Source organism: Tupaia chinensis, unplaced genomic scaffold, assembly GCF_000334495.1.
Source record: "Tupaia chinensis unplaced genomic scaffold, TupChi_1.0 Scaffold149666_1, whole genome shotgun sequence".
NCBI lineage: Eukaryota > Metazoa > Chordata > Mammalia > Scandentia > Tupaiidae > Tupaia > Tupaia belangeri.
In genome coordinates this window covers 1446283-1461324 of record NW_006209511.1, presented here as the reverse complement: position 1 = coordinate 1461324, position 15042 = coordinate 1446283, and the positions used below count along the sequence as shown (strand labels likewise).

The 15042-nt window shown below is 37.8% G+C and overlaps 1 protein-coding gene across 1 annotated transcript in view; it reads left to right on the top strand.

The window, feature by feature from the left end:
* ITPRID1 (ITPR interacting domain containing 1) overlaps positions 1-15042 on the top strand; it is a 135869-nt gene that overhangs the window by 115611 nt on the left and 5216 nt on the right. The window contains exons 9-10 of the mRNA XM_027769468.1: positions 6175-6257; positions 6693-8003. Of these exons, the coding sequence (XP_027625269.1) occupies positions 6175-6257; positions 6693-8003 (1394 nt within the window). The remainder of the gene's footprint in view (positions 1-6174; positions 6258-6692; positions 8004-15042) is intronic.

The following is a 15042-nucleotide window of genomic DNA, read 5'->3' as shown; positions in this document are numbered from 1 at the left end:
TATATAATTATATAGTCTTTTATATAGCTATATATGTTATATATAATTATATAGTCTTTTATATAGCTATATATGTTATATATAATTATATAGTCTTTTATATAGCTATATATGTTATATATAATTATATAGTCTTTTATATAGCTATATATGTTATATATAATTATATAGTCTTTTATATAGCTATATATGTTATATATAATTATATAGTCTTTTATATAGCTATATATGTTATATATAATTATATAGTCTTTTATATAGCTATATATGTTATATATAATTATATAGTCTTTTATATAGCTATATATGTTATATATAATTATATAGTCTTTTATATAGCTATATATGTTATATATAATTATATAGTCTTTTATATAGCTATATATGTTATATATAATTATATAGTCTTTTATATAGCTATATATGTTATATATAATTATATAGTCTTATACTTGTGCATAAAGTCTTCATGATATATTATTGGGTATTATACTCATTGCAACCCCCCAGTAACATACTAGTCTTATATTTAGTTTTTTCCTTATGAGGTGACATACTCAAAGAGGGTAAGTGGCATGCCTGAGATCACATAGTTTGTAAGTAGGACAGTCACAATTGGAACCCAGTTGACTCCAAATTTTCTAGATGTCTCGGTTATGGAGCCTATCTGGACAGTAGTAGCATATATTGTATAGAAGTTAGCACACTTGAACTATGGGGTAGGCAAGGTTGGGGGCGGGAACAATCTAAAAGAGCATGACAAAATCATGCAGGTGGTGTTGGCAATAAAGGTTTCCTTTTGTTTAACTGATTCAGAATATTATCCAGTTAGTAGTGGGATGCTTGAGTGATAATATCTAGCTAGGGGAAAAGGACAGATGTGGAAATCAAGGCCCCCATTTAGTGTCATAAGAAAGAGTTCTGGTTCTTTGGGTACATTAAGTGCCTAGAGAAAATTCCACTGGACATAATGAGACTTCTCAAGTTCTCCCAGTCTTCACCTAGCTATCTTCAGAAACAGAATGAGGTTGGTCTGGGCATGCTGTTACCACTTTCATTACTCTTGCCAGATGCCATATTGCTTTTCCCAAAGTCAAGCCCTTTCTTACATTACACACGAGGTACGAGGTTGTGGGAGTGATAAATGAAGCACATATGTATTTATTTGTTTAATAATCCATCAGCATTATCTGGGCTAGGTGATTTCTCATCATTTGACTTATTTAATTTCTTATTGCGAATTTGGAAACCCAACAATGTTTACAATCTAGTTACTAAAAAGTTGCTTTCTAAGGTGGAAGGATTTTTAGCCTCCTGAAAAAATTAAGCCATCTCTAGATTGGCCCCATGTTTTGTTTATAGAATTACAAAATTATTCAGACATAAGCACCTGACCTCTAAAATACAATGAATAAATGTGCCTCTATTCCTGAGAGAACCATATCCGTTTCCACTATTTACTCAAAGTGAGGTCTCAAGGTCTGAGTGTTTCATAAATTCACTTAAAGGATTTCCAAAAATGGTGTTGGTTTGTTTGTGCTTTACACAAGTACCATTAATGGAAGGTAACAGTTTTATCATAAATATATTCCTTTTAGAGGATATTACTCTTTCTAACTTTTAGGAATCCTTTATGTTTATTTTTATTTGGACCAGGCTGATAAGGACCAGCCAGCACATAAATAATTGGGCTGTAATATATCGTTTTGTTCTAGTGTTCTAATATATCATTTTTAAATTTTTATCATAATCTTTTTTATATTACATTGAATCACATATATCTTTACTATGTATTAAATTTCTTTTTTCCAGCAAGAATATTATGCATATCAATCAAGACATAGACATTACTATTCACATCATCATCAAATAGCTTTTCATCATTTTTTTAGATTATTGTTATTGTTATCATTATTTTTTTAAACAATCACTACATATCATTTGGCTCATAAAAAGAATTTACCCAACCTGAAATACTTCTCAGACCCATCCAATAGAAAATACTATACATATTATCATTAACAGGTAATAAGCCGTTTCTGTGTCCCACTAATGTCATGCCTCTCTATTTTTTCTCTTGCAATCCTTCTCTATACTCTAACATACACTTTTATCCAAGCATTATAAGAAAATAAATAGCAACCATTGTATGTAAAGTTTGTATCCAGAATAATAATTATTTAAAGATTATCTGGAAAGTTGAAATAATAATGATATACCAAGAGTCCTTCACAGTTTGTGACATAAATCTCACATCAACACATAGAAAGAGCAAGAGGTTCCAAGGTCTGCCTCGCCTGTCCTTTTCACAGAGACTCAGCTTCATCAATTGAGTATCTTTGGATTCTCTACAGCTTATATAATACGTGGATGGGGAGGGAGGAGTGAAAGTTAATTCATCTTGATCTTTTCTATCCATATATCCTGTTTACTGCAGAGGGGCTCAGAGGTCTGAGTGGAGGGTCCTGAAGCCCATAAGTGGAACCTGGAGTTTTTTTGACAAATTTTTGCCCCATCTATATGGTTATTCAATGAAGGAGCTCCTGCAAAAGTGGCCAGGGCCCTTCACATAGGAAAAAAAAAAAATTGGAATTATGCAATGAGCTTTTGAAACTTTACTATCATAATCATCATTTATTTGGCACACATAGTTGACAGAAGAATAAAAATAGGTGATTTACCCCCCTTAACTCTAAAATAACAAGAAGAGTTTTAATATTGGTTGAATTCATTATAACAAGGACAGTAAAGTCTTGCATTTTACACAAGAAATGTTATAAATTAAATGTTAAATGAGTACATTTTTATAGTAAATATACAATAAGTATGCATTATTTCCTCTGATTAAAAGTTTATAAAGGTTGCATATCACAGTTCAAGAAAAATCTCTCAGGCAGCTCCTTCCATACAAACTATAAATTTTATAGTAGCAGAATGTTCATTTCTGTAGACTTTTCTAGATCTTCATTATAAACCTTGCACTACATTGTTATTATTTTTGTTTAAATAGTCTATTATATTTTTAAAAGATTTAGATAATAAAAAAATTTAATACATAACACATTTTTTTTTCTCTCAGTTCGCTAAAGATGTTATTGAACTGTCTTCTGGCTTGATTTATTTCCAATGAGAAATCTGCTGCCATTCTTATCTTTGCAACTCCATTTGTAATATATCTTGTTTTCTGGATGATTTTAAGATTCTTCTCTTAATCACTGGTGTGGGACAGTTGGATTTTGATGTACTTTCATATCATTTTCTTCCTCTTTCTTGTGCTTGGGGTTTGTTGGACTTCATGAAACAAATTTTCTTTAAAACATTTTTTTCAAATGCTCCCTCTCCTCTTTGGGATTTCCAGTTACCTACACGTTAGACTACTTGAAATTGTCCCACAGTTGGTTGATGTACTTTTCAAATTCTTTTTTTCAACTCTATGTTCCATTTAGAATAGTTATAATGGCTATGTCTTTATGTCACTAATCTTTTCTGCTGCAGTTTTCAACCTGCTGTTAATTCTATTCAATACAAATTTTACATGAGCTATTACAATTTTCATCTCTATAAGTTTAATTTAGGTCTTTTTAATGTTTTACTCTTCCCCACTTCCTGTATTTAAACTTTCCTCTAGCTTTTGAACATACAGAATATAGTTCCAGGAAGTATTTAATGTCCTCGTCTGCTAATTCTAACATCTGTGTCAGTTCAGAGTTAGTTTTGATGATTGATTTCTTTTTTCCTCCTTATTATAGATTACATATTTCTCACTTGTTTGTATGCTTGGTATTCTTTGTTATATGATAGTCAGTGAACATTTTACCTTGTGAGTACTAGATTTTTTTTTTATATTCCTATATATCTTTGAGATATGCACTCATGAGTAGATAAGTAACCTTCTTAAAAGCTGGAGAACACTAGTCAGGCCCTTTTTCCACCCTGACATCTCTTCTACCATGTAAAGTGAGGACATAGCATTTATTGCTCCACAGTTCACTGATGCACTTTTGCCCTTCCACTCTTCTGCCATGTGTAGACACAGCAAGAAGGCCTTTACCAGACACCTAATGCTACTTGATCTTAGACTTCCCAGTGTGCAGATATAAATGTCTGCTCTTCATAAGTTACCAGGCAGTGGTATTTTTTTAAACTTTTCTTTTTTTGAGAGATTTTTGCTATAGGGTACGTGCGCTCACCAGAAACACAGAGAAATAGAACGCAAAAAATCACCCCCCAGGGGGGATGGCCACGCTGCAACCCCTTCTCCTCCATTTTCCTCTTGGGATCTTGTGTTCACATGCACACGTGCCCGGCATGAGTTTAAGCACTGGGCCCAGGACTTAGAATCTAATTTTGTTTGAAGCTGAATTGAAGAATGTGGTGTTTATAATTTTAATTCTATGAAGTTAAGCCTTTCTTTATACTCTGATTTTAGGGTGAGTAGCTGGGACTTGGGCTGGGTAGGCCATCTCTGAGACTATGTCTGCACTTGCTGCTTTTCTCAGGCACATGGGCGGTTAGGACTGGTGTGAGACACTCCTATGAGGATCTGGGTGCTGCTGATCTTGTAAGTGGAGCTGTCCTTCAAGGTTGAATCTAGAATACCTAAGCAGAGACCAAGGCCATTTTTCATCCTTTGAACTTCTACTGTAGTTAAGTTGTTCAAGCAAAGGCACATCCTTTGTTTCTCACTTCATTACTAAATACTCAAGTATTCACTTTGGAATACCTTTTGGGAGAATGTTTCTTTGACTAGGAGCAAGTGTGTGTTCCCTTTTACTGTGGACTGAAGACTGCCAAAGTCTCTCTTCTGTTCTATTTAGCAGTGTGATCTGAAGGGGAATATTCTATTCAGGTGTCTGGCTGACAAAGATAGAGGTCTCTGGGTTTGAGGGTGCCAGAAGGCCCTGCCTCAGTGTCCCTTAGGCCAGGGAGTACTCAAGTATTATATCCAGTAACAATCAACTTTTCCTTTCAACCCACTTCTCAGACCAATACCCAGTCTTATTTCTCAGGACAAGCACAGCTTCTCCCTCTGCTTCTTGTATTCTAAATAGGCTAATTCCAGTCCTCCTCCCAAGAGATTTCCTATTCTGGCCTATACTTTGGTATAGCTGGAAGCATTCCTTATTAAAGAAGAGGGTGAAAAAAAAATCCCTTAACTTGGGGCCAGTCCTGTATACTATGGGTCAACTACATTCAAGTTCCAGGCCCCAGAAACTTGAAAATCACACCAGGCACCCAGATGTGTGTGTGCCCCAACTCCTGAGATGGAGAAATGGAGAAGGGATTGTGGCCCACTGGGGGGATGCTTACTCTCTCTGCCTTTCTCTCTCTGTCTCTCCCAGGCAAGTACACATACTCTTTGGAAACTTATAATAAAAATCTCATAAATTAATCTTTAATAGGGTAACCCTCAAGTTATAACCTATTTCTCTCAACCCCAATAATATATTGGGTTGTAGGAAAGTCATAATGCATTTTGCATAGAAAAATATGTTAGGACTTCTCTGACAACCCAATAAATAAATAGAATGTAAGAAAAATATAAAATACAATTATATATAATAAATTTAAATTTTATGAATCAATATAATACAACAATAATATAAATCATATTTACATACGAAGCTACAGATAAAAATGTCATGATGTTCATGTTTGCAAAGTCATGACATGCTGGCATTTAACGCTATTCCTTCTCTGACTGTTGTAGCTCTCACGGTGACAAGAGCAGTAATCTAAAACGTGAGCATGATCTTGTAGTCACATAGAGTCCAGCTGAAGTTAGCATACATTTCTTATCCAAACTTTAGGAAAAAGACTACATACACACGTGCACATCAATTGTGGTTTTTCATTGTTTTATTTGTGTGACATTTAAGGCATTTCTTTTAGGATTTTCTTCAACCTAAGTAAATTTTCATCTCATAATTGTATTATTGTTTAGTTTTAAGAGATGTTAGTTCCTCTTCCTTTGATTGGTGTTTTACTCTTTGTTTCAGGAAAACCAATGATGCAGTTTTATATGAACTCTTTGACAATTAAGAAAAAGGTACCCTCGGAATAGTGGACATTTATGGAGGATCTACCATGTGCCAGGCCCACAGAGGGTCGATCCTGGTCCTATAGGCAACACATATTCACTTAAGTAACTTCAAGGCCTCTTTCTTTCCACAGGTGCCAGTGTAGACAGAGCAAATAGCTGTCAGTCTGACAGCAGTGGGTTTCTGGAGGAGTCACTGGAACCACTGCCCCTCCAGGTAAAAGGGTTTGGCATAGAGTCCTTAGTCTCTTTCCACATGCCCTACTTCAGCCCTGGCTGCCACTCTGCCCTACCTCATCTACAGCTCACTCAGAAGGAAAGATAAATTTCAAGTGCCCACCACATTGGAAATGCACAGAAGTCACATGTCACATGCACCCAGGGGTAGCGGGTTGTAGAGTCACAATAAATAAGATACCAGGAAGCTCAGCCTCCCTTTCCTTTCTATTTTTTTTTTTTTCCAAAACAAGAAAGCTAAACCTTGTGGAGAAGAAGATCCTAAGAAAACAGTAAACTGATGTGAAATCTGAGTTTACTTTACTCCTGACCCCTAAGTTAGTGGTAATTATAAGAAAGAAAAAAAAAATCTTTAAAAATCTATTGCCTCCTCTACTTCCTGACCGATTTCCCTTCATCCTGCTTTCTCCTACAGATGCTTTCTTTGCCTAGCAGCCCATGTCCTGCTGAGAAGGAAGGTAGAAAGCCAAGGGGTCAGAGCCATGGCTTAGTATCATCCCAGGACTGTCAGCCAGAGTCAGACGAGTCTGATGCCAAGAGTATGGTGAGCACATCTTTTTCAAGCCAGGACTGGAGTGTCTTGGAAGAAAAGACCTCAACATCTGTGGGAGAGGAAGAGTCTCAGCTTGAGGCTATAGAAGGACCACTAGAGCCATTGATCCCAGATGGGACCCCTGCCAAGACTGTCACTGGGGGAGAATACCCCAGGAAAGACGGCTATTCACAGCATCTCCAGCCAGTGCCCCACATTGAACACGAGGTCACTGGAGCCACAGTCACTTCCAAACCCCAAAGATCTGTTGGGATTATGGAAACTCACACTACAGAAGTGAAGGACAGGTTTTGGAGGCTTGAAGGAGCTGAGGAAGTGCACATGAAAAGTCACCACTGTAAGCCTCAAAGGCCATCTGAACATGACTGTGCTCAGGACAGGGTCTTCTGCAATGATTCTGGAGCCCCAAGAGGAGAGGAAAGTAACAAACTCTATCCTGACACCAACCTCACTTCACCAACACAAGAATGTTCACCGCAGCATGTGCCCAAGCACAGTGAAGTCACGTCCTGCACAACTGATCTAATTCAAATATCTGAAAAGTCTATTCCCCACATAAATGAACAGCCTGGAGATACTCCTCTGGTGAAGTCTAGGTGTAGTGCTTTGAGTCAGACACCTTGGGCAGAAGTGGAGACAGAAAACCTTCTTCCAGATTCTGACTCAAGGACTGGCAATTCCAGGTCTGTGACAATCCAGATGACCTCCAAGCTGGTGATGTCTGCTCAGAATGCTATGGCCATGGGGACTGATTCTACGGGAGCAATTTTAGAATGCACTACGTGTGACTCTGTTAACACAATGGCACCAAGTCTGGGCACAGAAGCAAAACAGTTTAATGATGTTTCCATTCAGACATGTATGTGTGAGCTCAGGCCTTGGCATTGTTGTTTGGCCCCAAATAACAAAACCTTGACACGTAGACCCCAGGCCTTCACCAAATCTCTCTCTCTAGACATGGGCTTCCCTGATGTCCACCCAGTAGGCATCTGCCACACTGTACCTGCCCACTGTCATGACTGCTGTCTCCATTGCCAAGGACACAGGCCGAGCCCTGGCCTTGCAGCTTCAATCCATAGGCATTGCCTGTGCGCACATACCAACCATCCAGAGGTCCAGTTCATGAAGACTTTGAAAGTCCTTCAGGAGACTGCAGTGAGGGAACTATGTTCTGTAAGTATTTACCTCTGCAAAGAAGGGAAGGCAGTTATACCAGTGATAAACACCTCAGGAATGATGTTCAGTCTTCTTTTGCAAATGCAAGATCTCAGAGCACACCTTTCTATTTTAAATCATGAACAGCATTTACAGGGTATTTTGTTGTTTATGATGTAGTCAGAAATTTCTTCCTATCTGATGTTTGCAATCAATCACCTTTGAAGTAAGGAAGGTGAATGTTATTATTAATCCTCATTTTATTGAAGGGAAAAAAACCTAAGGCAGAGAATAATAAATTCATATGTCTAAGGCTATAAACATTAATGGATCTGTAACTCACCTGGAGTTCAGTCTAGCTGAGAAGTTCTGTGCCTTGAATTCACTTAGCTGTACGGTCTGGCATATGCAGTTGAATCTCTCAGGGCCTATTTGTAAAATAGGAAGACTATTCATGCAGCTGACAAGGGATTGTTTTAGGACTAAAAAAGATAAACCTTGTAAAGCGCTCAAGCATACCCAGACACAGGTCGTAGTTTGTGGCACATTGAAAGTTCTGGGTAATGTTAATTGTGTGGCTGCTACTTCTGTTACCAATTTTCGTGACTGCTTTATTATATTGTTCGGGTCTTTAATCTACAGCTTCTCATGTCAGATAGAGGGACTTTGGGTCCATCTTTGCTAAGCTTATTTATGAGAGGACATTGGCATTATTGAGAATTGAATTACCCCAACCTTCTTTTACCTCTTCATTTGATTAATCAAGTATTTAATGAGTTCTTCCAGTGTTCCCTCCTTAGTAGTCCTCAGGTGAGAAATGATCTAGGCCTTCAAGGCTAACCATTATTTAAAAAATTAAGACTATCACACATGAAACAACAGGTATAAAGAGTTAAGGGGGAGTTGGTATAAATAATGTGGGGTTGCAGTTATTCAAAGAGAGTAAAGAGGTGCTATGATTTATTGAGAACCTGCTGTTTACTGTCTACTAGATTACCTTCCTATTTTTTAAATTCCACAAATACTTGTTGAATGCCTATGCTAACCACTTAATTTATGTTATGCATTTAACCTTCAATTTCATCTGTACTATAAATATTTAATGGTCCCCAGTCTGTGCCAGATTCCCCCTTTTATAGGTGAGGAAACTAGAACTGAGTTTAAATTTCTCAGTGCCTCCCAACTACTAAGTGATAAGCTCAAATTCAAATTCTTGGGCCCTACATTCCAGGAAAAGATATATTTGATTTTAAAATACCTAAATTTATGTAAGTGCAACACTAACATTGGAAAGTCATTATTCGGAAGATAAAGCAAATCACTACATGGTCCTTCAACATATAAAGATTTATATAAATGTAAGATAAACAAAGAAAGTAATTACATGAAAGATTAGATAATTTACCACATCATTTTCTCATATTACAAGACTTTGAAGCATGTGGAATATTTAAAAATGAGCCATTAATCAGGGCTGAAAGAGTAAGAAAAGGCTTCATTTAGGCTTTGTGAACAAAGCTCAGTATGTTATCCAAAAGTTCAGTGGAAGAAAAGAACAAAGCCTAGTCCAGAAGGTGGCATGGAGGTTAAGGCAACTGGATCCCACATGACAGACTGCACTGTTTGAGTCCTGGACCAGCAGCTAGAAATTCATACCGGGCACATGTGCCTGTGTGCTCAAAATCCTGAGAGAAGAACAGAGGAGAAGAGTGGTCATCCTCCTGGAGAGTGCTTTTTTACTTAAAAAAAAAAAAAAGAAAGGAAAAAGAAAAGAATGAAGGCTAATACGTGGCCAGGGATTCTCTGAGGTACCAACAGACCCAGATTCAGACTCTGGAAAATAAGATCATCATCATCATCATCATCAAGGAATTTTTTATAATCTCAGGCAGAGGTTTTTCAACTACTACTAATTTTTTTTCTAGAGAGATCTTTGCTATAGGGAATGTGTGCTCACTGGAGAGACAGAAAGTGAGAAATCACCCCTCAGGAGGATAACCACACCACAATCCCTTCTCCTTGGAATTTTGGGCACACACACACACACACACACACACACACACGGCATGAGTTTTAGGTTGCTAGGTCCAGGACTCAAACTGCAGTCAACTACATGGGAGTCGAGCAATGTAATCATTATGACATCTGCTGGTCCTGGATAATTTTTGACCTCTCACCCCCTAGATGACATCCAGTAATGTTTAGAGATATTGTTAATTGTCACAGCCTGGGTGAGTGGATGGTGGTTGATACTGGCAACATGTGGATAGAGGTTGGAGATGCTGCTGACATCCTACAATACAGTTAAGCTCCAACAGCAAATAATTATTTGGCCCAAAATGTCAAAGTTGAACATCTCAGCTCTCAGGGAATAAACATCTACTTGACCTTATTGTTGGTTAGAGAAAATATTAGGGATAAAAAGGTAGCTGTAGCAGGTGAAACTTTGATAGACTAAAACAGAAAAAAAAATTACATTAAAGCTTAGAAATTAGGTACTTCAGTTTCTATGATAAAAACCAGATTACTGGTGTGACATGAATACTTGGCTTGAAAAAAGGTTATTTTTCTCATTTACATTTTAAGATAAGCTTTTCAAAGGTACACATATTAAATCATACTTAGTTTTATATTTTGCTGAAAATAGTGAATGTGCATAAATCAAAATTGTATTAAAACTTTAGAGAAAAGGTCCTTCTGGACATATCTATTATTATTCCTTCAGTATAGATGCTGCCAATATTTAGACCTTAATAAAATTCTATTGATCAATAGTTTCTGTTCATATCACTACTCTGAAAAATACTATAGGGCTGGCCCTATAGCCTAGTGGTTAAAGGAGTCTGAAAACCCATGGGTGATTGAGGTTTGAATAGCAGTGCCAGTGTCATGAAAAACACACCTGATACATGTGCATGTGTGCCTAATCTTCTGACAGGATGTAGAAATAGAGAAGGGATTTTGGCATGACCACACCCCGTTAAAGGGTGCTTTTTCTCTCTCTCTCAGGCAAGGACATTCACCCTCTGACAATGAAAACAAAGCAAAAAACAAAAGCAATTTAAATCATTTATTGATTGTGTTAAGAAGAAAAATAACAAACATGTATCTGTAGACTAAGAAGCTAGAAGTCTATTACATCAAATTGTCATTTAATATTATAATCAGGTGTCTATGGCAACAGTTGTATATTGATACTTGATTTGACTATCATTTATTTGGTGTCAGAACCACCAGTGAAAAAAAGCAAAAAAGGTGATACAGTCTTCCATGTCACAAGCAGATAATATGTCTGACATAGTTGGGGTGCTAATGAGGTAATTTGACATAGACGGGGTGCTTTTGATAAATGCAAACAAAAAAAGGTACCAGGTTCTAAAGTGGATAAGGGTGAGACAATACAGGTGACAGGAGGATGCTAATTCATACAGCACACCAGAGAACCTGGTCGAAATAAGTATAGCCCAGTAGAATGGTGAATAGGAAAGGTTTGGGCGTGTCCTTATAAATGTGTAAGGGCTGGTTCTGGAGACAGAACAGTGGGACAGCTACTGGGAGCATATCTGCAGACAAGAGATGGCCCTAGAGAAATTCAGGAACAGGAACCCAGGGCCAGGTACAAAGAAAGGTGTTGTTTAGGATAAGGACAGAAGATTAAACCTGAACAACTGCAGTTGAGTATAGGGCAGAGGTCTTCTCATTATTCCTACCTTGTATCAATAGAAGGCCTTGGGCCTGAGAAGCCCCAGCTGTGTAGAAAAATTTAGTAGCTGGAAACAGGTGATCCTTGTGATTTGACACTGTGGAATATCAACACTTCTGCAGGAAATAGAGAGGTTTTGTGGCTTATTATACCCAATGGCCATCTTCAGACTTGTGTATAGGTTTTAAACAAGTAGGAGTTTAAATAAGTGTAAATGCCACCCTCCCACGGCTTCTAACCTTGCATTACATTGCCTAAGTTCTCTCTTCTTAGAATTTGCAATTTTACAAGACCAGCAGAGCAGGCGGCAGGGTGGTTAGGGTGCTAGACTCCACATGGCTGACAGAGGTTCAAGTCCCAGACCTGGCAGATTATTTTTTTATATTCTCTTCCTGTGTCTCACTTTGTGTCTGTCTCTGGTGAGTACGCATGCCCTATAGCAAATTTTTAAACAACTGCAATTTTACAAAGAAGAGGTACACTTATATCAAATTGATTTGGCATTGTATCCCTGCTGAAACAACTACTACACAAGATTTTACTAGATGACAGTGCATTTCTCTTCCTGTAGATCCAAGGAGCCAGAATCACTCACAGAGCACAATCAAAATTACACCTGTAAACACATGTAAGAGAGCAAGTGAAAATAAGGGATTACTTTTTTTTTTTTATAAGAGGAAGTTACTTAAAGAACAAAGATGTGCAGCATCTACTATGACTGAGCCTGGGTTTGCAAATCCTAAAAAAATATTCTGGAGAAAAATGTCTTTCAGTTAGACACTCATTGCTAGCTAGGTCTAGAAAAACTATTTATACAAGAATTTAACTGGGCTGGTCCCATAGTCTCATCATTGGAGGAGTTAGATCCTACTTGGTAAATCATGGTTTAAATCCTGATCCCAGTGGCTTGAGAAAAACAAGTTATGTGTGCCCCAAACTTCAACAGGATTGGAGAAAAGGAGAAGAAGGGATTGTGGAATGACCACAGCCCGGGGGGTTGCTCCCTCTCTCCCTCTCTCTGGCAGGGCACAGGCCCTCTTTCAATTAAGAAAATTAACTAGAGGGGCCAGCAGGTGGCATAGTGGTTAAGGTACTGGACTCCCACATGGGTGATTGCAGTTGGAATCCAGGACTTAGCGACTTGAAACTCATGCTGGGTGCATGTGCCTTCATGCCCCAAATCCTGAGAGAAAGGAAGAGAAAAGACTGTAGCATGGCCATCTGCCCTGGGGATGATTTCCCACTTTTTCTCTCTCTGTCTCTCTTTGCTGAGTGCCTGTGCCCTATAGCAAAAAAACTCTTTAAAAAAAATAAAAAAAATAAAAAAATCTAACTAGAAAATAGATCTTGAAGTAAGTGGGAATTGTAAGTAGGGATGAATAATGCTTCTTACATGACAATGGGAGTTCTAAACAGAGGAAATTGAAGGCAATTTTAGATAAAACACTTAAAAGACTCAAGGCCAGCTGGTAGCATAGTGGTTAAGGCACTTGATTCCCACATGACAGACTGCAGTCCAAGTCCCAGACTTGAAGGTTTGAAAATCACTCTGGGCACATGTACATGCATGCTCAAAATCTCAGGAAGAGAATGAAGAAGAAGGGATTGCAGCATGGCCATCTTCCCTGGGGGTGATTTCTCACTTTCCCTCTCATTGTCTCTGTCTCTCTGCTATTTACAAGCACACATACCACATTGCAAAAATCTTAAAAAACAAACAAACAAAAAGAGTTAAAGACTCACAAAAACACCCCCGCCTCACCTCCCTTACATTGTAGTATGTAACATTGCAGCGAATATTTGACTGATTGGTAAAAACTATTTTTGTGGTCTTGTGGTTTATCTAATACAATAGATTATTGACATAAATTCTTATATGTGAGTAAATTCTTCACAATGATGCATTAATTTTAAACAATGGCTTGTTGATTAATTACATTATTACATATAAGCAAATTCTTCAGAATAGTTTCATTTATTTAAGAATTATTTTATTTATTTATTTTAATGTGACCAGAGAGGGACAGAGTGAGAAAGAGCGAGAGAGATGGAGAATGAGAAAGCAAGCCACCAGGTCCAGGACTCAAACCATGGTTGGTCATGTGGGAGTCCAGTGCTTTTAACCACCACACCACCTGCCAGCCCCCAGAATAGTTTAATTTTTAAAAAAAGGTTAATAAATGTGGCTGGCTGGTGGCACTGGACTCCCACATGGTCAGACATGGTTTGAGTCCTGGACCTGGCAGCTTGAGACTCAATCCAGGCACATGTGTGTTCATGCCCATCTCCTGAGAGGAGAATAGAGAAGAGATTCCAGCATAACCATTCCCCATGGGGGCTTATTTCTCACTTTGTCTCTGTCTCTCAGGAAGCACACATTTCCTATAGAAAAAAATTAATAAAAATCTTTCAGAAGTATCAGAAATAAGATTTCTGAATATTAGAAAATTCTTCTTGAGCCACCAGGTTGCAAGGTAGTCAATGCACTGAATTCCACATGGCCAACCAACTGCATGGTCCAAGTTCCAGACCTAGTGTCTTGAAAAACACACCAAGCACATGTGAATGTGTGCCCAAAATCCCAAGAGGAGAATGGAGGAGAAAGGATTGCAGTGCGGTCATTCCATCTGAGGAGTGATTTCTCACTTTCTCTTTCTCTCTGTCTCTCTTGATAGTGCATGTGCTCTATGGTAAAAATCGTAATTAAAAAAAAAGAAAATACAGTTCCTCTATAAGGTTTATGATTTAGGTTAAAGGGAAAAAAAACATACAAAATTTTAAAAGTAGCATACCAATTCAAAAGTGAAAGTTCATTTTTTTTTTTATTAGTATTGCTCTTACTCTTTTTTTTTTTTTTTTGGAGAGGGCTATAGGTTGCGTGTGCTCGCCAGGCAGACAGAGAGAGACAGAGAGACAGAAAGCGAGAAATCACCCCCCATGGGGGATGGACACGCCGCAATCCTTTCTCCTCCATTCTCCTCTCGGGATATGGGGCACGCATGCACACGTGCCCGGCGTGAGTTTTAAGCCATCAGGTCCGGGACGCGAACTGCGGTCGACTACACAGGGGTCCAGCAACATAGCCATTAAGCTAACTGCTGGTCCCACTCTTGAAGTTAAAGTTTGTTGTAATGGGTCAAGGTTAAAAAGGCAGACCTAGCATTGTATTTGGCTATAATCTAGCCTTTATAGTCAAAAAAAAGAGTTTGACATATTTTCCTTCTTTTTTATTTATTTTTTGTTTCTTATCCCAGTTTTCTTTATTCTAAAATTACTTCTATACATGTTCCAGGGCTGAAAATGTATTTTTTTTTTTTTTTTTTTTTTTAGTTTTTTTAAATGTCCATAATGTGG